Source organism: Ostrinia furnacalis, unplaced genomic scaffold, assembly GCF_004193835.3.
Source record: "Ostrinia furnacalis isolate ACB-3 unplaced genomic scaffold, ASM419383v2 OfSCF0209, whole genome shotgun sequence".
In the NCBI taxonomy this organism is placed as follows: domain Eukaryota; kingdom Metazoa; phylum Arthropoda; class Insecta; order Lepidoptera; family Crambidae; genus Ostrinia; species Ostrinia furnacalis.
The window spans coordinates 247,611-269,378 of NW_021130448.1; the positions used below are offsets into that span (position 1 = coordinate 247,611).

The 21,768-nt window shown below is 45.3% G+C and overlaps 1 protein-coding gene across 1 annotated transcript in view; it reads right to left on the bottom strand.

Moving 5' to 3' along the window:
* Positions 1 to 21,768, bottom strand: part of bent (projectin protein bent) — a 113,557-nt gene that overhangs the window by 43,121 nt on the left and 48,668 nt on the right. The window contains exons 47-61 of the mRNA XM_028309300.1: positions 17,972 to 21,625; positions 16,918 to 17,559; positions 16,261 to 16,428; positions 15,197 to 15,349; positions 14,089 to 14,238; positions 13,263 to 13,457; positions 12,189 to 12,393; positions 11,288 to 11,446; positions 5,076 to 5,280; positions 4,365 to 4,501; positions 3,628 to 3,837; positions 3,018 to 3,224; positions 1,910 to 2,058; positions 1,083 to 1,203; positions 298 to 495 (exon numbers count right to left, since the gene is read on the bottom strand). Coding sequence (XP_028165101.1) covers positions 298 to 495; positions 1,083 to 1,203; positions 1,910 to 2,058; positions 3,018 to 3,224; positions 3,628 to 3,837; positions 4,365 to 4,501; positions 5,076 to 5,280; positions 11,288 to 11,446; positions 12,189 to 12,393; positions 13,263 to 13,457; positions 14,089 to 14,238; positions 15,197 to 15,349; positions 16,261 to 16,428; positions 16,918 to 17,559; positions 17,972 to 21,625 — 6,553 coding nt within the window. The remainder of the gene's footprint in view (positions 1 to 297; positions 496 to 1,082; positions 1,204 to 1,909; positions 2,059 to 3,017; positions 3,225 to 3,627; positions 3,838 to 4,364; positions 4,502 to 5,075; positions 5,281 to 11,287; positions 11,447 to 12,188; positions 12,394 to 13,262; positions 13,458 to 14,088; positions 14,239 to 15,196; positions 15,350 to 16,260; positions 16,429 to 16,917; positions 17,560 to 17,971; positions 21,626 to 21,768) is intronic.

Below are 21,768 nucleotides of genomic sequence, written 5' to 3' on the forward strand. Positions count from 1 at the left end.
GGTGGACACTGGACAGGCCAGCTTCGTTCTGGGTCATATCGCGTCTCGTACAATGGTCCATGATGGTTGGTCGACTTCTACAGTGATCATCAGACACTCACCCTTAGGGTCGACGACCTTGACCTGCTGGCTGGCGGTACTAGGCGGGGACAGGCCGGCACACTAGGTGGACTGATCTGGTGAAGGTTGTGGGAAGTACTTGGATCAGGCAGCGCAGGACTGATCGTGACTGTCAGTCTTCAGCAGTGGACGTCCTATGGCTGAAATAACGATGATGATGATGATGATGACACTCACCCTTGGGGTCGACGACCTTGACCTGCTGGCTGGCAGTACTAGGCGGGGACAGGCCGGCCTCGTTCTGTGCGGTGACGCGGAACTCGTACTGGCGGCCCTCGATCAGGTTGGCACAGTTCAGCATGTTGGGCAGGCAGAGCACAGCGTTCACGCGCTGCCACGTGCTTGCGCCGACCTCGCGTTTGTCCACCCAGTAGCCTGTAGAAGGAGGATAGTTTAAATTATTGCAGTAGACTGAGAGCAAATAAAACTAAACTAAACGCTACAGTATTCTAGGGGAGTGATCGTAATGTAAAGAGAACGACAAAAGGTAACAAAGAAAGTAATTGTAGAAAGGGATGTATTTTGGCCAACTGAAGCATAAACATCCAACAGGAATTAAGTCATATTGTCGAATGAGAACATGTGAATCATGTTCTCATTGTAGTTTGCAGATATTTCAGGGTTCAATAAAATTATAGATATTTTTTGACGTATGCAACTGCTTTCCTTACATCAACATTTAATGCTGCCAAACGTGAGGGAGATACATATATTTTTGAATTCAATAATTTGTTGACTCTGTTCATTTTTAAATTTTTGAGAAAACATAAATACATATTAGTTAAAAAGGTCCGGTCTTTGTGGAAATCCTTGGGAGAAGAGACCTTTGTCCAGCAGACCTTTGTCCGTCTTTCGGCTGAAACGAACGAACGAACGATATAATTAAAAAATGAATCTCAAATTGGCATTGGGATTATAAGTTTATTATCATTTTGTTGAATATTTAGAGCATTATAACGTACCTTGTATCCTAGCCCCTCCGTCGCTCTCAGGCTTGGCCCATTCCAGGTGCACGAAGTCTCCTCCGACCTCCAGGATTTTCGGAATGCCGGGCGCTGATGGTGGGTCGTATGGTGCCTTCGCCTGTAATATGAGAGATGTTTAGTCTGGGACTCAATTTGATTGCTCTAGAGATTTAATGGTAGACATTATTTTAGGATTGAGCTTTCAAACTTTCTTAAATTGGACTTTAAAGATGACTACTGATCTTATATTAAAGCATCATATGCTTGTAAACATCGGTTTATAACCTTGATAAAATTTTGGGTGTAAGTATAGCTTATTTGGGGCTGATTTTACCATCGTTGGATAAATTTTAACAGAAGAATAAACTTGTCATTTTGACATTATTTCCCATACTGAAACTGTCAATGTGCCAAACTTATTCTTCAATTAAAAGTTATCCGACGATGATAAATTCAGCCCTATTATTTTTGAAAGAATGAATTAAAGTGATGACGATTTCAATCAAGTTTTAAGTACTCATTAATTGCTGTATATTTGTTAAACCTTTGCATTAGAAAAAATGAAATCAGAAAGGTTAAGAGAATATCTCATATAAGTATCATTCTACAAGTTTACCAAAGGAGTAAAAAACACTCTTTCAGACTATACTAACCCTAAAATTATCACTTCACGGGATTTATTGCAACAATATCTTTTTTAACGGTAAATAAGACATTTACCCTCCCGACGTTTCGGCTCGGTTGCACGAGTCATGGTCGCGGGCAGACTGAAGAGATGAGATAGTAAAAATGCAACATAATAGTTTAAAATATTATATACTAACCCTGATAGGATTGACTCCATCCAGCGCGGGTCCCACACCATTGTCATTGGCGGCGTGAACCCTGAAGTTGTACTCCTGTCCTTCCACCAGTCCTTGTACTGTGAACTTGGTGTCCCGTACAGAGGACGCGATGGTGATCCAGGCCGTTCCTAGGGGAAAACAAGTAAATAAATATTAATATTAGAGATTGACACATACTTAAACATTTTAATATATTAATAATAAACATTTTATTGGGCGGCGCAGGAATGGTATTTGTGGAAATCCTTGGGGAAGGCCTTTGTAGAGCAGTGGACGTCATTCGGCTGAAACGAACCAACAAACGAAATATTAAATTCCTGTATCCCACGTAAAGACCTTGACATTTATCATGTTTAGATGATTAATCTCTTCTATAGTAAAGTGATTTCCCTATAGGTACACTAAGGGCTGCATGTGCCCAAGAATTTCATGATGGTTGATAGACTAACCACCACCCTATTACCTTTTTTGTGGTAGACAAAAGTTAGTGTCTCATCTCTACACTGTAACATCCGTTTGCACACAAATAGTTAACTCTTTTCCAATGCACATAGTTCTGTGGCTGTGTCTAATCATTGTTGGAAGTGGTTGCCTAATGACTTTACTAAATATAAGTAACATAAGAGCTAAAACAACATGTTGAATGTTTTTACTGGCTTCGACCCTAAAATACGTATTTAAGGTTCAAACTATGGCGACAATCTTGCGGGGGGCCGGGCAGGCCTGTCACCATCACGGAGAACGAGTCTGATGTCTCGCTTGACTTGTTCTTGCTTGTGATGTAATACCTGAGGTATCGTTCCTCTCAATGACGTAGTGAGTGACGGGCGAGCCACCGTTAACATCATCATCATCATATCAGCCAGAGGACGTCCACTGCTGAACATAGGCTTCCCCCAATGCTTTCCATGTTGCCCGGTTGGTAGCGGCCTGCGTCCAGCGCCTTCCTGCTACCTTTACGATGTCGTCGGTCCACCTTGTGGGTGGACGTCCCACGCTGCGTTTTCCGGTACGCGGCCACCACTCCAGAACATTGCTGCCCCATCGGCCGTCAGTTCTGCGTGGTTCTTGCTTGTGATATAATTACCTGAGGTGTCATTCCTCTCGATGACGTAGTGAGTGACGGGCGAGCCGCCGTCGTACGCGGGCGGCTTCCACGCCAGCGTGCAGGAGTGGCGGCTGACGTCACTGGCCTCCAGCGGGCCTTGCGGCGGGCCGGGCAGGCCTGTCACCGTCACGGTGAACGAGTCGGATGTCTCGCCGGAGTTGTTCTTGATTGTGAGCTTGTATGTGCCTGGAATTGAGGATGAGTTAGTGATGTTTAAACTTTCATCGATGAGGTCCTAAATCTCTCGAATGAAATTATTACACACTGCTATGCTCAACAAATATTTGAATTCTTAAAAAATAAAACTTATTTTGAGAACAATTGGAGTACTTCTCCAACTGTTCTCCAATATTTTACTTCAATTTTACACAATTCTATTTTCTTTTTTGTGTATCACAGAAGATCCTTTTTATTCAGGGAGTAAGTCAGTTGCTAAAAGCTTTTTTGTAAACGTAATATAGCCTTGCTCTTGTTAACAATTTCACCCAAGGGGTGCAGATGCAAAACTTGCTTGCATATCATTATTTTTCGAAATAAATTCTGAATGCTACATTTATGATTTTGGCGTTTTCAATGTAGATTGACTTACCCATGTCATCCTTGCTGATATCCTTGATGAAGATGAGCATGTAGTCATCAAAGACTGTGTACTTCAGCCTTGGCGACTCGGACACTTTGTGGCCGTCTTTAGTAAGTGTGACGTCAACGGGCTGGTCTCCAGTGTAGAGGATCTTGATCTTGGTGTTTTCGTGTTCTGGTAGGTGCATGTCGCCTGGCATTCTGGTGATGCGTGGCGGGCCTGGGGAAAGAGTTATGTTTAGAAAACTGGAGAAACACAACACTGATTGTCGAGAAATAAAAAAATTCAGGCAGGCTATTCTGGCAAATAATGGCCTAATTTACTTAGTTATCAGACGATTCTTGCAAAAACTTTGACACCAGTGGGTCTAGACAAAGTGCACATTTTAATCGCAAACCAGTCGAAAAGTGGTCGAAAAGCCTTTTTTTTTGTATGGAGTTTTGACGGATTCGATTTTCGATTCGATTAAAAAGTGCACTTTGTCTAGACCCACAGGGCTGTATTAAAACAGAAAAGAATGTCAAACTGTTCCGGAATATAACAGCTCGTTGATATTTTTGACAAATTTAATAACATGTCGTTGGTGAGACTACAACGCGTTGTCAAAATACACTTTTTAACATAATTACAAGTATATTGTTTGTAACATCACTAATTTCCGATCTTGATGTGTGGTAGCATGTCGCTGTTGAAAGTTAAAACTACTTGATAGTTTTACCTTTTTACTTATTATATTTGATACTCACTTCCGATCTTGAGGTGTCCAGTGCTGTAAATGAAGCCAATGTTATTGGACGCCTCGCACGTGTAGTCACCCTCGTCATCATCCTTGGCTTCGAGGATGTTCAGCTTCAGCGTACCCTCGCGGGATTCCGCGATGAACCTGGTGGAACAGACAGTTAATATCATCATCTTAAGGTTTTTTAGTCATCATCAGTACCAGAGGTAAATGGAGGATTCGGTGTATACTTCCCACGAAGGATAGACGGGTTGGGAAAGCCTAATGTGTTCACATATTTCTCCCTTAGTCGAGTCTTACGACATCCACGGGGAGAGGTTGTATATGTTTGAGGATAGAATTATCAAAATTGCACAATCAATAAACTATACAAAAATATGCAGCAGCTGGATATAAAAATGGGAGTACTGTTCTCTGGTATTTTTTGGGGGAAACCCGCGTCCATCTATGCAGACTGCAGTAGTTTGAAATAATGTCAATGTAGAACTGCACATGACATCACATAATATTTTTTTTATGCGAAATAGCACATGAGCAGTCAACGTCAAAAGGTTCGTCACACCTGAAGTAGCAAAAAAGTTAGCAACACGTCTTTATTACAATTGGAACAAGGTTGTTTTGTCAACTTTTTGGCCACTTTGGGTGCCACAAACTATTTAACGCTGTCTGTACAACAGATGCCTCAATGTTTACTTGATATGCCGTTGCCTGTACATACCTGGTTCCCAGCACCAACTCCCTGCCGTTCTTCATCCAGCGCCCGGTAGGCGATGGGTTGCCAGTGGCCACACATTCTATGGTGTAAGGCCTGCCGAGCGGCGCGGCCATGTGTGGTGGCACTTGCTTCACCCATTCCGGTTTGGTTCCGCCGATCTCTTCGCCCGTGCGGACTGGGCTTGTGCAGGTTGAAGGTTCGGATTTGCCTGTGAAATAGATTGATTTTATGTAAGATGGTTTTGACATTTAATAGTGGCCCATTTGATAAGAATGAAGAACTTTAAACTGAATGATACCCTACAAAAGTTTACGTTAGCGAGTCCATTAAAATTATTCTAGTCTACTATTGAAAAATTCGAATTATTTTGAGATTTGATTCGAATTGCCAATATTTTTGATCCCATCTACATCATGTTAAAAATAATGCTTGACCACCAAAGTAGAATAGCAACAAACAGCAAAGTTTTTTGAGATTTGATAGTAATAGTAGTCTGAATGAGATATTTAATCTGGATAGATTTGTGTATGGGTGATTTTTCAAGCATTAGACATCTTTTTACCGAAGATTTTTCATTTTCCCCTACTGAAACTGTTAATGTGCCAAGTTTATTCTTCGGGCAAAATGTATCCAACGATTGAAAAATCAGCCCTAAGAATACATATTTTATGATTTCAATTGTATTTACCTGCGGCGTTAACAGCGATGATGCGGAACTCATAGTCCTGTTTCTCGCCGAGATTGAGCGCGGTGAATGTCGTGTCTTGCACGTTGTAGTCGTTGCACTTCACCCATACTGAGCTTCCTACGTCGCGCTTCTCGATGATGTAGCCGGTCACGCGGGAGCCTGGGAATGTGGAATGAATAGTTTTAACGCAATTGCAGTACGCTGCACGAGATTGGAATTTGTTTTAGTTCTCATGAAAATGTAATCATAGTCATATGAGGTACGGACACTAGAAAGTCAAAATTGGTCGTTTTGGCTTTTACAATTTCGTTTTAAATATTTTAGTCCAGTAAGATGACAATCATAAGCCACAATTTAATAACGACTTTTCCAAGTAGATTTTAAACTTAGTAAAAATTTCCCCCTTGAACTTCTATGAGCTGAGTATAATCTAGAATTATGTTATCTGTGGTATAAGCATCATCGTCATTTCAGCCAGAAGGTGTCCAGCTAAAGGCCAATGATTTCAAAAATTAGCCGGTTATGAAGCGCGCTATATCCGGTGCCTTCCTGCAACCTTCATAAAGTCATCTTGCCGGTACAAGTAACATTTTTGATGACGAGGTGAGAATATGTCACGTTGCGAGTGAGTGACGTACCTCCATCAGTGTGCGGCGGGTCCCACGACAAGTCGATGTAGTTGCGGCCCACGCGGAGCACGCGGGGGGCACGGGGGGCCCCGGGGGGCCCGCAGCGCGGCTTGACCTTGAACTTCTGCGAGCTGGCCGAGTACTTGCTGAGGCCGGCCGCGTTCTGAGCGCGCACGCGGAACTCGTACTCGTGACCCGCTTCGAGGTTGTATGCCTGGTGGAATGGGATAGTTTTAAAATCGTATGACATGACACTACAATTTGCTGCCTTCTTTTTTTGGAAATACCTACATATTCTGAGAAAGCATATTGCGAAAGCGAATAGAACAACTGCGAGCTAAAGACACACTGGTCTTTTTCGACCACCCAGGTCACAAACATTTGTTACAACACATAATATGTATACTAATACAACTGTTTTGGCGCGGGGATCGAACCCGCAATTTCTGGCATTGTAATCTAGTGGTAGTAGACACAATATGCTGAGTGGACTCCCATTGCAATGGACATCGCAATCGCAACAGGGCGGCCCTTCACAGTCACCATAGCTCACTTTTTTCTTTTTCTTATTTCGTGTATTCTTGACCTACTGTTATGTATTTAGTATAGCAACCGCTACATATAGATGACCCACGCTGAACTGTCCCACCAATCTCAATGACAGGGGGGGCGCTACCATCGTTCAACTATATGGTTTCCAACATGGTAAAAATCGGAACCAGCTATCCGGTATTGACGGTGGCGCCCCACTGTCAATGTCATGCATAGGACAGTTCAGTATTTTGGAACTATAACATATTAGTGACAGCTAGCTGGCTCAGCGAACTTTGACATAAACTGACATAAAGTGTCAATTGCGGAAAATAGCGGAGCCGTATTCCTCCCTCACTCCCGTCTAGTATTGTTTGAAATGTCTTTCTTTTTATGCTAGCTTATTACCTGGTAGTTGCAGTCCTTGACAAGGTAATCGGCACTGTTCCAGACACCGTCTTGGACGTCCCGGAACTCGATCTTGTATCCTTGAATGCGCGCACCGCCGTCGGAACGCGGTCTGTCCCACACGACGGTAGCGGTGGAACCGTCCCATTCGGTCACGCGTGGCGCGCCCGGCGGGTCGGGAATCGTGAACGGGAACTGTGGGACGGGACAATGTTATAATAGTTGATATCAATTCTAAGGTTTTGAGAGAAAGCTGAAATTACATTTAGGTTTACAAAGCTTGTTTATCATCATCAACAGGTCATTTCTAGTATCCTTTGCAGGAACAAGACCATCTTTAATTTTACCCAAGGCAAATGGAGAATTTTGAGTTTAATGAAGAGTCGCCTCTTACGACATCCACTAAAAGATTTGGGGTTCTACTTGGACGGAACCCCACGACAAGACTATTGTTCGTATTGGAACAAACAATGTTGACTAATATTAATTTTATTAGGGCTTTGGTCAACAGCTGGCCCAGAAATTCTTGAGACCAACAATTATAGTTCCGAGGGCCGAGTGTGAGTTTTATTGAGCGCGTTCAAAAAATATATGAAAATTTTAATTCTTGAAAGTTTCCGCTAGGGGCGCTGTACATTCCGTCATACATTTAATGTATTTTTTTTACGCACTCATGAGCGCGTTGAATGTAAACACACACAGCCCTCTGGCATAGAGGTTGTTAATCATCCACGATTTTAAACTCTAATTTTTCAGCATAAGGTTCATAATCCTAAACCAAATCAATCATACACACCTTGGCAGTGATATAGTCGTCCATCGTCAGCGGGTCGGACACTCCGTACTGGTTCTCGGCGCGAACGCGGAACGTGTACTTGCGGTTCGGTTCCAAGCCCATCACGTTGTAGTGGCAGTTGCGGACGAATGATGAGATCTTCACCCAGATCTGTGGGTAGAATAGGTGATTGTAGTACTGTTTTGTGAAAAAATATGCAAACGTTTTTTCAAGTTAATCCGTAATTAGGAAGTAAAGTAATATAAGTGATTCTTAATCCCGTCTTCACAAGCATTAAGCTAACAATTTATTGTGACTGAGACTGTGCAATTGTGCATTGGTGATGTTAACTGTAATCAATGTATTGATGTTTTGTATAAAATATGCTAAGGTTTTTTCAAGTTAAATCTTAACTAAGATAAGGGACAAATAAATGGGTTTTAGCCGTATCTTTACAGCTTATATTGATTGTGTGTTGAATAAGGCTGTGCATAGTGATGTCAGTTGTAATCAATGTATCTTTTTTTCTTTGCAAATTCAAAAAACCCTGCTATTTTTAGAAGCTGGTTGATAAAATATAATTGAAAAGAACGCAAAGGTTTAACAAGAATGCAGTTGAAGTGGAAAATAGTTTAAGTTTTATCATAGATATTATTGTAAGATCGCAAGCACATCAGACTTAATTTTTATTGCAAAATCACACCTATTGCTCACAAAAGATGAAACAAAGTTAAGCTTGTAACTAAATGTGTTGTGTTGATTGCTGCGCCTTTAAATAAAAACACAAAAGAGATTTGTAAGCCTTCATTATTTGATTTCTTTTTCGCATATCATGTAACGTCTACTTACACCACTGCTCTCCATCTTCTCTACCACGTAATTGGTGATGGGGGAGCCACCATCATCCATGGGCGGCTTCCAGCTCAATGTGCACGTGTCTGGGGTGATGTCGTAGGCTTCGAGCGGTCCCACTGGTGGGGACGGCCTGTCTACTACTAGCACCTGTGGGGATGAGAAAACGTGTTAACATTAACAAATTCAAGTCCTCATTCATAAGGTCATTTAAATACAAGACCACCTTTTGGTTTTCTACTACACTTCATCAGGTAGTTTCGTTTTCATTTCCCGATAGTTTCTAATTTATTTTCTAATTTACCAAAGGCATGGACGGTTTTATTTTCACTCTTAGAGGTTCAGGAATGTACTAGTTACAACTATACTGTAAGTTTGAACGCATTCAAAGGCTTACAATTAAGATTAGTAAGCTAAAACAGTAAACCTTTAATACTCATGATTGAACAATCTTTCAGTACGCGGCAGAACTGATAGCAGAGCCATAGGGCTCTGAAAGTTTACTAACAAAGATTCGAACTTAAAACATAGATTTATGGATCCAAGCTTAAAATTGGTCTTGATTGAATTTAGACATTTCAATTTAGTCCCTGTCAAAATTTAGCCCAAATAAAATTATTGTTATTTGTATAATACTCACTCTGCAAGTAGCACTATCCGATCCCTCGCTGTTGGTCAGCTGTATGGTGTAGGAGCCGGTGTCGGATCGCTTGGCCGACGTGTTGACGAACACGGTATCCAGGTCGGACGTCACGAATCGGATGCGGTTGTCCGGGAAAACCTCGTCGTTGTTCACCATCCAGGACACCTGGATAGCAAAAATGATTAGTCGACAATTCGATGAGTCAGTAAAAAAACCAAAATTCCTTTATTTGCATGGACTATTAAAAATAAAAGACTAATGGAAAAAACAACGTTGATCGATTGGTAGCGGCCTGCGTCCAGCGCTTCTCTGCTACCTTTACGATGTCGTCGGTCCACCTAGTAGGTGGACGTCCCACGCTGCGTTTTCCGGTACGCGGCCTCCATTCCAGAACCTACCAATGGATCAACGTGGAAAGCATTGGGGGAGGCCTATGTTCAGCAATGGACGTCCTATGGCTGAAATGGTGTGATGATGATGAAAAAAACAACTAAAGTTTTGCTCTTATTGAGTCTTCATGTCTCCTAATCTTTTTGCCCTACCAGCGCTTAGAGACCAACATTTGGCAAGTGTTGAAAAGAAGCGACGATGAGCTATGTTGTTGGTTTTAAATAATATTTTTTTCGATTAGGTTATTTTATGTTAGTCCGGTTTAGTCACAGACGTGACACCAGGGTTGTGACAAATGTACTGCACAAATATCATTATTTACTTCAAATAGGGTACAAAATAGTGTAACTACAGCTTAGTTAAAGGACCTTAACTTACTTGGCCATTACAGATCCAAAATTTTTGCGTACAATTTAAAACTTGATTTTGATATTCGATAATGAACCCTGATCTTTACTACAAAGAAATTAAAGAATTATAGAGTCTCACCTTCGGCCTGGGGTTGCCAGTAAACGGCACGGTGATCTTGATCTCCTCGCCAGCAATAACCGTGATGTCCCGAAGACTGAGGTCGCTGGTGATCTTCGGCGAGTTGGGAGCCCTACAGGCGCGGATAGCATCCGAACTCTGCGAGTAAGGACCCTGGCCTGCAGCATTAATGGCTGCCACTCGGAACTCATACTCGTGGTTCTCAATCAGTCCCGTGACCTTGTACGTCGTGTCTGGAATGTGAGCGTGGGACGCCTTCGTCCACTTGTCTTCGGTTATCAACCTCTTCTCGACTACATAGCCAGTGATAGGCGAGCCGCCGTCATGACGGGGCTTCGTCCAGGTAATCGTGATGGAAGATTCCGTCGTTTCGACAGCCCTAGGCGCGCCGGGCGCTCCTGGCGGGTCGAATGGATGCCTGGCTTTGATAGGCTCAGTCGTCTGAGCCGGGTCGGACTGACCGTACTGGTTCTCAGCCATAACCCTGAACTCATAATCCCTGCCTACATTCAAGTTCTTCACGCGTAAGAACGGTGTCGTGACATATCCTGACACCTTCGTCCAGTTTGGCGTTCTCGCTTCGCGTTTCTCGACGACGTAGTTGGTGATCTCACCGCCTCCGTTGTCCTTGGGCGGGTTCCAGTACAGCNTGGGTGATTTTTCAAGCATTAGACATCTTTTTACCGAAGATTTTTCATTTTCCCCTACTGAAACTGTTAATGTGCCAAGTTTATTCTTCGGGCAAAATGTATCCAACGATTGAAAAATCAGCCCTAAGAATACATATTTTATGATTTCAATTGTATTTACCTGCGGCGTTAACAGCGATGATGCGGAACTCATAGTCCTGCTTCTCGCCGAGGTTGAGCGCGGTGAATGTCGTGTCTTGCACGTTGTAGTCGTTGCACTTCACCCATACTGAGCTGCCTACATCACGCTTCTCGATGATGTAGCCGGTCACGCGGGAGCCTGGAAATGTGGTTGGGATGTTTTTAACGCAATCGCAGTACGCACTGTGTAAACTTGGAAACTAGTATAAGTGTAATGTCTCATCCTAACTAATATTATAAATGCGAAAGTAACTCTGTCTGTCTGTCTGTCTGTCTGTCTGTCTGTCTGTCTGTCTGTTACGCTTTCCCGCTTAAACCTCGCAACCGATTTTGATGAAATTTGGCATAGAGATAGTTTGAGTCCCGGGAAAGAACATAGGATAGTTTTTATCCCGGTTTTTGAAACAGGGACGCGCGCGATAAAGTTTTTCTGTGACAGACAAAATTCCACGCGGGCGAAGCCGCGGGCGGAAAGCTAGTTTCTAATAACTAAAAGAAAGACACCAGTAAGTTAACACCCGCCACGTCTTGATTACAAACTTTCCCAGTAAATTTTCAAGTTTAAAAGTAGGGGATTATATTTCTGGCAGGGAAGCTTAACAGCTGAGTATCCATCGTCATTTAAACCGCAGGACGTCCACACTGTTGAACGTAGGCCTCCCTCAATGACTTCCAGATTGACGGTTGATAGTGGCATGCGTCCAGCTCCTCTCTATAACCTTAATAAGATCATCTGTAAGGTGGATGGTTGAACGTCCCATACTGTGCATGCCGGTACAAATGTAATTGATAATGATAATGATGAGCTGGGTAATATTGGGCATGCCTCACGTTAGACGTAAGCAGGTGACATTATGTCACGTTACAAGTGAGTAACGTACCTCCATCAGTGTGCGGCGGGTCCCACGACAAGTCGATGTAGTTGCGGCCCACGCGGAGCACGCGGGGGGCACGGGGGGCCCCGGGGGGCCCGCAGCGCGGCTTGACCTTGAACTTCTGCGAGCTGGCAGAATATTTACTGAGTCCGGCCGCGTTCTGAGCGCGCACGCGGAACTCGTACTCGTGACCCGCTTCGAGGTTGTATGCCTGGTGGAATGGGACATGTTTTAAAATCGTAGTACATACAGCCCGTATTAATTGACACTAGAACTACTTGCTTGCTTTTTTTGAAAAACCGTTAATTGTGAAAAATATAAAACGTTAAAATAGCGGTATCGTTATAGCCAATGAGATGCTGTCATAGTGACATTGACGTATTGTCAATGTCACATGAGAATCAAACGTCAGAATAGAGGGACGCGCGGAGACGACTCCGCGCGCTTTTGTGCTAAGTGATGAATTGTATCTAAAATAAGGCAATATAATGTATAAGATGAGTATCCAGTGTTTTATTTATGAGAATAGATCGACCGGCCTCTAATAGTACACTAATTACCACTGTTTTGGTGCGGGGATCGAACCCGCAATTTCTGGCATTGTAATCTAGTGGTAGTAGACACAATATGCTGAGTGGACTCCCATTGCAATGGACATCGCAATCGCAACAGGGCGGCCCTTAACAGTCACAGCTCACTTTTCTTCTTTTTTTTTCGTGTATTCTTGACCTACTGTTATGTATTTAGTATAGCAACCGCTACATATAGATGACCCACGCTGAACTGTCCCACCAATCACAATGACAGGGGGGCGCTACCATCGTTCAACTATATGGTTTCCAACATGGTAAAAATCGGAACCAGCTATCCGGTATTGACGGTGGCGCCCCACTGTCATGTCATGCATAGGACAGTTCAGTATTTTGGAACTATAACATATTAGTGACAGCTAGCTGGCTCAGCGAACTTTGACATAAACTGACATAAAGTGTCAATTGCGGAAAATAGCGGAGCCGTATTCCTCCCTCACTCCCGTCTAGTATTGTTTGAAATGTCTTTCTTTTTATGCTAGCTTATTACCTGGTAGTTGCAGTCCTTGACAAGGTAATCGGCACTGTTCCAGACACCGTCTTGCACGTCTCGGAACTCAATCTTGTATCCCTGTATACGCGCACCGCCGTCGGAACGCGGTCTGTCCCACACGACGGTAGCGGTGGAACCGTCCCATTCGGTGACACGTGGCGCGCCCGGCGGGTCGGGAATCGTGAATGGGAACTGCAAGATGGAATAGAGTTATTCATCAGTCTAGAGACAAATATAAAGTTGATAACAGTCAAGTAGATCAATATTAAAATAGACTTGAAATGCCGACATTATATTTAGGTGTAAAATGCTTATTTATCATCATCATCAGGTCATTTCTAGTCTGCTTTGCAGGAACAAGACCATCTCTAATTTTACCCTAGGCAAATAGAGTTTTGAGTTTGATGAAGAGTCGCATCTTACGACATCCACGAGAAGAAGTCTGTCAAAGTAGAACCCCCACCCACACGACAAGCCTATTGTTCCTATTGGAACAAACAATGTTAACTAATATTAATTTTATTAGGGCTTTGGCCAACAGTTGGCCCAGAAATTCTTGAGACCAACAATTATAGTTTTGAGGGCTGAGTGTGAGTTTTAGTGAGCGCGTTCAAAAAATATATGAAAATTTTAATTCTTGAAAGTTTCCGCTAGGGGCGCTGTACATTCCGTCATACATTTAATGTCATTTTTTTACGCACTCGTGAGCGCTCGTGAACTCATACTCAGCCCTCTGGCATAGAGGTTGTTAATCATCCACGATATTGAACTCTAATTTTCCAGCATAAGGTTCATAATCCTAACCCAAATCAATCATACACACCTTGGCAGTGATATAGTCGTCCATAGTCAGCGGGTCGGACACTCCGTACTGGTTCTCGGCGCGAACGCGGAACGTGTACTTGCGGTTCGGTTCCAAGCCCATCACGTTGTAGTGGCAGTTGCGGACGAATGATGAGATCTTCACCCAGATCTGTGGATTTATACAACATTGATAATATTGTCAAACGATTCAGAAACGTCAAGTGGTAAAAATCTGAAGTAATAATGTCAATGTCATAGCTAGGAAGGTTCAGTGTTGTCCAACTATAAATCTATCGAGAGATAGTGCAAGGCGATTAATTATATTCCCGTCTTGTGTAAAATAAAACATACTTTTGGTAATATGCAGCACAACTTTTTTAGTAGCAACAATTTTGTGATACTTAGTTACATTTTCGTTGAGCTTTTGCCTCGATTTGTCTCCAATTCAAGTATACTTTATTAACAACTAGCGGCCGCCCGCGACTTCGTACGCGTGACCCCGTTTTACCCTTAGGGGTGAAGTTTCGAGTTTTTTAGGGTTTACCCGGAAATTATTCAAACTTTTCTCGCTGTAAAAACCATCCTTGGACTTCAACAAACATTTAAAAAAAAGAATTGGTAAAATTGGTCCAGGCGTTGTTGAGTTATGCGCTTACCAACACATTTTGCGATTCATTTTTATATTATAGATAACACTGGGAACCAGATTTGCATGTCGCTAAGATGCAAAATTATGGGTTTCAATTTTTGAAATCAACATGAAAAGTTGTAATGAAAAGATTTACTTTATTTTTGCAAGAAAACCTTAAAACTCAAGTTAATTTATTTACTTCCACTGGGTCATCTCTTTACATCTTTATACTTTCGAGTATGTCGTCATCAACATAAATGGGCAGTAATATTAGAATAGTTTATATTCATAGTATTACTAGCGGCCACCCGCGACTTCGTACGCGTGGATCCTGTTTTATCCCCTTTTCCCGAATTTTCTTTGCTATAAACCTCACGGAGCCCAAGACCTTTCCAACGAATGCAAAACCGTGGAAATCGGTTCGTGCGTTCTGGAGTTATAGCGTCAGGGAGGAAACCCGACTTATTTTTATATAGTAGATAATACGACTACTTACACCACTGCTCTCCATCTTCTCCACCACATAATTGGTGATGGGGGAGCCACCATCATCCATGGGCGGCTTCCAACTCAATGTGCACGTGTCTGGAGTGATGTCGTAGGCTTCGAGCGGTCCCACCGGTGGGGACGGCCTGTCTACTACTAGCACCTGTGGGGATGAGATAACGCGTTTTGTAACGTCCACTCATTAACACATATTCAAAGTCCTCATCATTAAGGTTATTTAAATACAAAACCACCATTGTGGTTTCCAACTAGACAATATCAGGTGGTTTAGTCAACTGGAGAAGCACCATCTATTACTAGAGGCAAATGCAGGATTTAACCTACACTCCAAACGGGTAGAAAGGCCTTATTTTTTACTAGCTCACCCGGCGAACTTTGTTCCGCCTTTAAATGGCAACAAATACGCAGACTTTTTTTTTAATTTCGAACGGGATAAAAAGTATCCTATGTCCTTCTCCTGGCTCTAAACTACCTCCCTGACAATTTTCAGCTAAATCAGTTCAGCCGTTCTTGAGTTATAAGTGGAGTAACTAACACGACTTTCTTTTATATAATAGATTATCAGGCCTCCCTAACTCGTTAATATTCTAATGCATATTTAGGTGCGTTTGCGGTCAAATACCTGCCTTGTCGTACATAAAAAATTAATCAGTGGCCTTTTACGAGACCCACAAGTTGGGAGAAGTCTTATTCACAGCCAAGTTCAGTACGAGGCAGTTGCCTTGTAGCAAATAAAAATGAAAACAACTTCATCAATAATTATACACTTATAATAGATTCAAGCCCGAAAGTGAACCAAATTGGATTGAATATAGTTCAGAACGTCGTTTCAATTCAGTCCTTTCTCATTTAACTCAGCTAAAGTTATCATGTAACGGGACTATTCCCACCTCTCTTTCCCACCTGAGAGAATCTACAGCTTGACCGCCAATAAAAACCCAACCAGTGAAGGTCAAGTTTGTCCCAGGGGAAAGTTAAACTGTCATTGGACCCGCAACGAAATAATCAGAAGAACATAGGAGGAGTTCGAAGTTACTATAATGTAATACTCACTCTGCAAGTAGCACTGTCAGACCCCTCGCTGTTGGTCAGCTGTATGGTGTACGAGCCGGTGTCGGATCGCTTGGCCGACGTGTTGACGAACACCGTATCCAGGTCGGACGTCACGAACCGGATGCGGTTGTCCGGGAAAACCTCGTCGTTGTTCACCATCCAGGACACCTGGATAGCAAAAATGATTAGTTGACAATTCGATGAGTCAGTAAAAAAACAAAAATTCCTAATATAAAATACTAATGAAAGACTAATGAAAAAAAAACTTTGAAGTTTTGTTCTTATGGAGCCTTCACATGTTTCATAATATTTTTGCCAAGACCAACATTTGGCAAGTGTTGAGAAGAAGCGACGATGAGCTTGTTATTGGTGCTAAATAATTTTGTTTTCGATTAGGTTATTTTATTTTAGTCCGATTGAGTCATAGAAGTGACACTAGTTATGAGTTACAGAAAATACTATACAAATATCATTATTTGCTTCAACTAGGGTACATAAGCTAACAGCTTAGTTAAAGGACCTTATTAATATCCAGAAGGATAGTATAGCCAATACAACTCCAAGACTTTAACGTACAATTGAAAATTAGTTAACTTGATTTTATCAAATAAACCCTGATATCCACTTCAAAGAAATTAAAGAATTAAAGAGTCTCACCTTCGGCCTGGGGTTGCCAGTAAACGGCACGGTGATCTTGATCTCCTCGCCAGCAATAACCGTGATGTCCCGAAGACTGAGGTCGCTGGTGATCTTCGGCGAGTTGGGAGCCCTACACGCGCGGATAGCGTCCGAACTCTGCGAGTAAGGACCCTGGCCTGCAGCGTTAATGGCCGCCACTCGGAATTCGTACTCGTGGTTCTCGATCAGTCCCGTCACCTTGTACGTCGTGTCTGGAATGTGAGCGTGGGACGCCTTCGTCCACTTGTCTTCGGTTATCAACCTCTTTTCGACCACATAGCCCGTGATAGGCGAGCCGCCGTCATGACGGGGCTTCGTCCAGGTAATCGTGATGGAGGATTCTGTCGTTTCGACAGCCCTAGGCGCGCCGGGCGCTCCTGGCGGGTCGAATGGATGCCTGGCTTTAATAGGCTCAGTTGTCTGAGCCGGGTCGGACTGACCGTACTGGTTCTCAGCCATAACCCTGAACTCATAATCCCTGCCTACATTCAAGTTCTTCACGCGTAGGAACGGTGTCGTAACATATCCTGACACCTTCGTCCAGTTGGCCGTTCTCGCTTCGCGTTTCTCGACGACGTAGTTGGTGATCTCACCGCCTCCGTTGTCTTTGGGAGGGTTCCANCCGCAGTACATGTACAATCCGGAAGTGGTCAAGCAAGTGACAGAGAAGCTGACGCCGTCGCTGCGGTACCGGTGGTTCGACTTCAGCCGGGACCAGCCGCCAGAGGAGCCGGACCTCGTGCGCCTTCACCGCTTCGTGACCAGGGAGGCGGAGGCGTGCGGGAAGTACGCAGACCCCGAGCTCGTCGGCGGCGCCGAGCAGCAGCAGCAGCGCGCGGCGCCACGCAACCGGCCGCAGCGCGCCTACAACAGTCGGAGTGACAGCGAAAAGTGCGACAACAGAAGCGAAAAGTGTCCAGTGTGCAGTTTACCGAACCATAGCGCCGACAAGTGTAGAAAATTTGTGCGTGCGAACAACAGTGAACGATGGAGCATAGCGAAAGCGGATCGACTGTGTTTCCGTTGGGTTCCAGTACAGCGTGAGCGCTTCACCCTCGAACTCGTCGGCGCGAAGGTTCTCTGGTTTCGCTGGCCTGTCCAATACGCGGACGTTGATCGTGGCCGTATCGAATCCGGACGGGTTGCGCAGTTGCAGACGGTATTGACCAGCGTCTGTTCGCTTAGCGTTCTTGACGACAAGCGACGCGGATTCGGGTGTAATCTTCTGGAATATTCTCGAATCTCCATCGACGTCCAACAGGTTGTCATCAGCGAACCAAGACGCAGTGGGTTGAGGGAAGCCAGTATACGGCACGTGGATGGAGAAGTCCTCTCCAGCGCGTACGGTGATGTCCCTGACTCCACCGAGGTCCATGCAAGGCTTGTTAGGTTGTTCAGCAATGACAATATCGGCAGTAGGCTTGCTCGGGTCGGATCTTCCGACGTCGTTGACGGCGATGACCCTGAACTGGTACTCTGCGCCTTCCTTGAGCTTGGGAATGGTGTGAACGAGGCTCGGAACAGGCACGTCGTTGACGTCCTTCCAGTCTTTATCACCCTTGCCCTTCTGTTGGATGATGTAGCCCTTGATCTTGGCTCCGCCATCGCTCTTGGGCGGCCTCCATGATAACGTAACAGAATCCTTGGTGACTCTGTCCGGTTTCGGCGCCTCTGGCGGGCTGGGTTTAAGTCTCTGAGTTTGAGCCGTGATAGGTTCAGTTGGTTTACTCGGTTTACCAGGTCCGGCCTCGTTGACAGCGATGACGCGGAACTCGTATTTGTTGCCCTCGCGTAAGTCAGATACCGTGTAGCAGGTGTTAGGTGTGGGGTAGTTGTTAACTTTGACCCATTCGCCACCACGTTCGCGTTTTTCGACGTAGTATCCAGTGATGGGTTTGCCGCCACAGTTCGCTGGGGGCTCCCATTCCAATGAGCAGCTGTTCGAGCTGTATCCAGCAATCTTGGGCGTATCGGGCGCATCTGGCGGGTCGAACGGTGACTTGGCCACCGTCGGCTTGCTCTCCAAGGGATCTGACACTCCGTAAAGGTTTTCAGCGCGTACCCTGAACACGTATTTCTTTCCTTCGGTCAAGTTCTTCACAGTGAACGAGCACTTGGGACAGAATCCGGCGACCGTTCGCCAGTCGTTGACGCCGAATTCGGCGACTTCGACGACGTAGCCGGTGATTTCGCTGCCGCCGTCGTCCGTAGGCGGGTGCCAGGTCAGACTGATCGCGTCGTGGGTGACGGGAGTGCAAATAAGAGGTCCTTTAGGCACTCCAGGTTTGTCGACGACGATGACCTCGATATCGGCCGAGTCTTTGCCGTGTTCGTTCTGCGCCGTGATCGTGTATTTTCCAGCGTCATCTCTGGTCGATTTCTCGATGCTGAGCTTGGTTTCGTCGTTTTTGGTCTCAGCAGACAGCCTGTGTGATGGTACCAAAGGAATAGATCCCTTGGTCCACGAAATCTTCGGCGTGGGAGCGCCGGTGATTGGAATGTTAATGTTGATGGGTTCGCCCGCGCGGACCTTGATCTTGCGGCCGATGAGGTGATCCAGCCACAATTTAGGCTTCTCCTTCATAGGTTTAGCCACGAAGACGTTGGAAGCGTCGGAAGGTTGACCGGGGCCGGCGGCGTTGACCGCGGACACCCTGTATTCATACTGGTGGCCTTCCTGGACCCTGTCATCCTCATACTCGTTGTTCCTAACGGGATCCTTGTTCAGTTTTATCCAGCGGCCAGTGGCCTTGTCGCGCCTTTCGACGTCGTAACCGATAATGTTCGACCCACCGTTCGAGATGGGTGAAGACCACCTGATCTTGATGTGGTCCTTGTCGGCAGACACCAGCTCAGGCTTGCCTGGTTTTCCAGGTACCGTGTACTGGTTCTTGGCGATGATCGGCTTGTCAGTGACCAAAGGCTCGGATCGTCCTTGCAAGTTCTCAGCGAACACTCTGAATTCGTATTTGGTTCCCTCGGTAAGTCGCGGAACAGTCGCGTGGTTGAATTTAGGATTGATGTATGTAACAGCTGGTACCCAGCCGCCTCCGTGCGTCAAGTCACGCTTTTCGATGACGTACGCTGTCAGTTCGCTGCCACCATTGTCTTTGGGTGGTTTCCATGACAACGTGACGGATTGAGCTGTAATCTCCTCGTATTCGAATGGCGGTTGAGGTGCTCCGGGTACGTCAAGAACGATCAGTTCAAAGCTGCCTTCATCAGTGCCTGAATCGTTCTTCAATTTCAAGTTGTATTTGCCAGCGTCTGACCGCTTGCAGTTCACCGTGTGGATAATCGTATGGTGTCCAACAGATGTCACTGTCGTCCTTTCGTTTGCGACCACTGGTCTTCCATCGCAAGTCCATGTGACCTCAGGAATAGGCTCTCCAAGGAAGTCGACGTCCAAGTGGAAAATAAGTCCAGCCTTGATTCTGATCTCTTTGAGTGGCGTAAGAATCTTAGGCGCCACGAATCTGTCCTTAGCTGTGATGATGTCTGAGGGTTCACTGGGCTCGGATTGGCCAGCCTGGTTGACGGCGATTACCCTGAATTCGTAATCTTGGCCTTCAGTCAGATCCGGAACCGTAGCTTTAGTCTGTTTAGGTGGTACGTGAACAGCGTTCACCCAGTACGGGCTTCCCTTCTCCTTCTTCTGGATGATGTATCCCGTAATCGGAGCTCCACCGTCCGATTTGGGCGGAGTCCATTGCAAGTCCACGTGATCCTTGCTCCAGTCAGTCGCTTCCGGTTTGCCGGGAGCGGACGGTTCGTCGAATTCGTTTTTAGCGACAATCGCTCTGTCTAACTCTAGCGGCTCTGATTGGCCGATCGCGTTGACAGCGCTCACTCGGAACAAGTATTCCTTCATGTGGATAAGTCTCGTCACTTGGTGCGATAAGAACGTACTCATGCCAGCGTCGGACCACGTTCCGCGGGACAGATCCATCTTCTCGATGACGTAGTGCAAGATCGGTGATCCACCATCGTCCAAAGGCACCTTCCATGATAGCGAGCACGATTCCTTGGTGACGTCGGACACCACCAAAGGCTTCTCGGGCCTCGAAGGCTTGTCCAGCACCGTCACTTGGGCAGTAGCGGAGCAAACTCCGAGGTCGTTCTTGAGGGTCAACTTGTAAACGCCTCCGTCCGATCGGACCGAGAATGGAATGTCTAAAATAACCCTGTTGTGGAGAACCTGGATATCGATGCGGTCCGATGGATGTACGACCTTTCCGTTGATCTGCCACTCGACGGTCGGCTTCGGCGAAGCTTCGATGGGTATCTCGTACTGGATCCTCTGTCCAGCCTTGACAGTTTTGTCTGCGAGCAGAGTTTTGTCGAAGTGTGGGGCGCAGAACCTGGCCTTGGCGATTTGAGGAGTGGAGGCATCGCTGGGTTCGCCGTTTCCGGCCTTGTTGACCGCGATGACCCTGAATTCGTACTCCTCGCCTTCTGTCAGGCCTGAGACGGTGCCCTTGGTCTGGTTTCCGGGCACTGTAGCCGCCACCTCCCAAGGTCCGTACCTCTTCTTGGCCTCGATGATGTATCCAGTGATAGGAGATCCTCCGTCCTTCTTCGGCGGCACCCATTCAAGATCCATGTGGTCTTTGTCCCAGTCCTTGACGACGGGCGTTCCTGGTTTGTCTGGGGTTCCGTAGGGGTCCTTCGCCGTGACGGGCTCGTGGCCGATGANCTTCCGTTGCCTGAACCCCAGGAGAGGGGGGCATAAGTGTGAAGACCGTCAGTGTGGAGAGGACGGCTGTGAGAGGACCCACCACCCATTACTGCACTTCAAGAAACTCGAAGTGCCAGCCAGCCGGAGTGAAA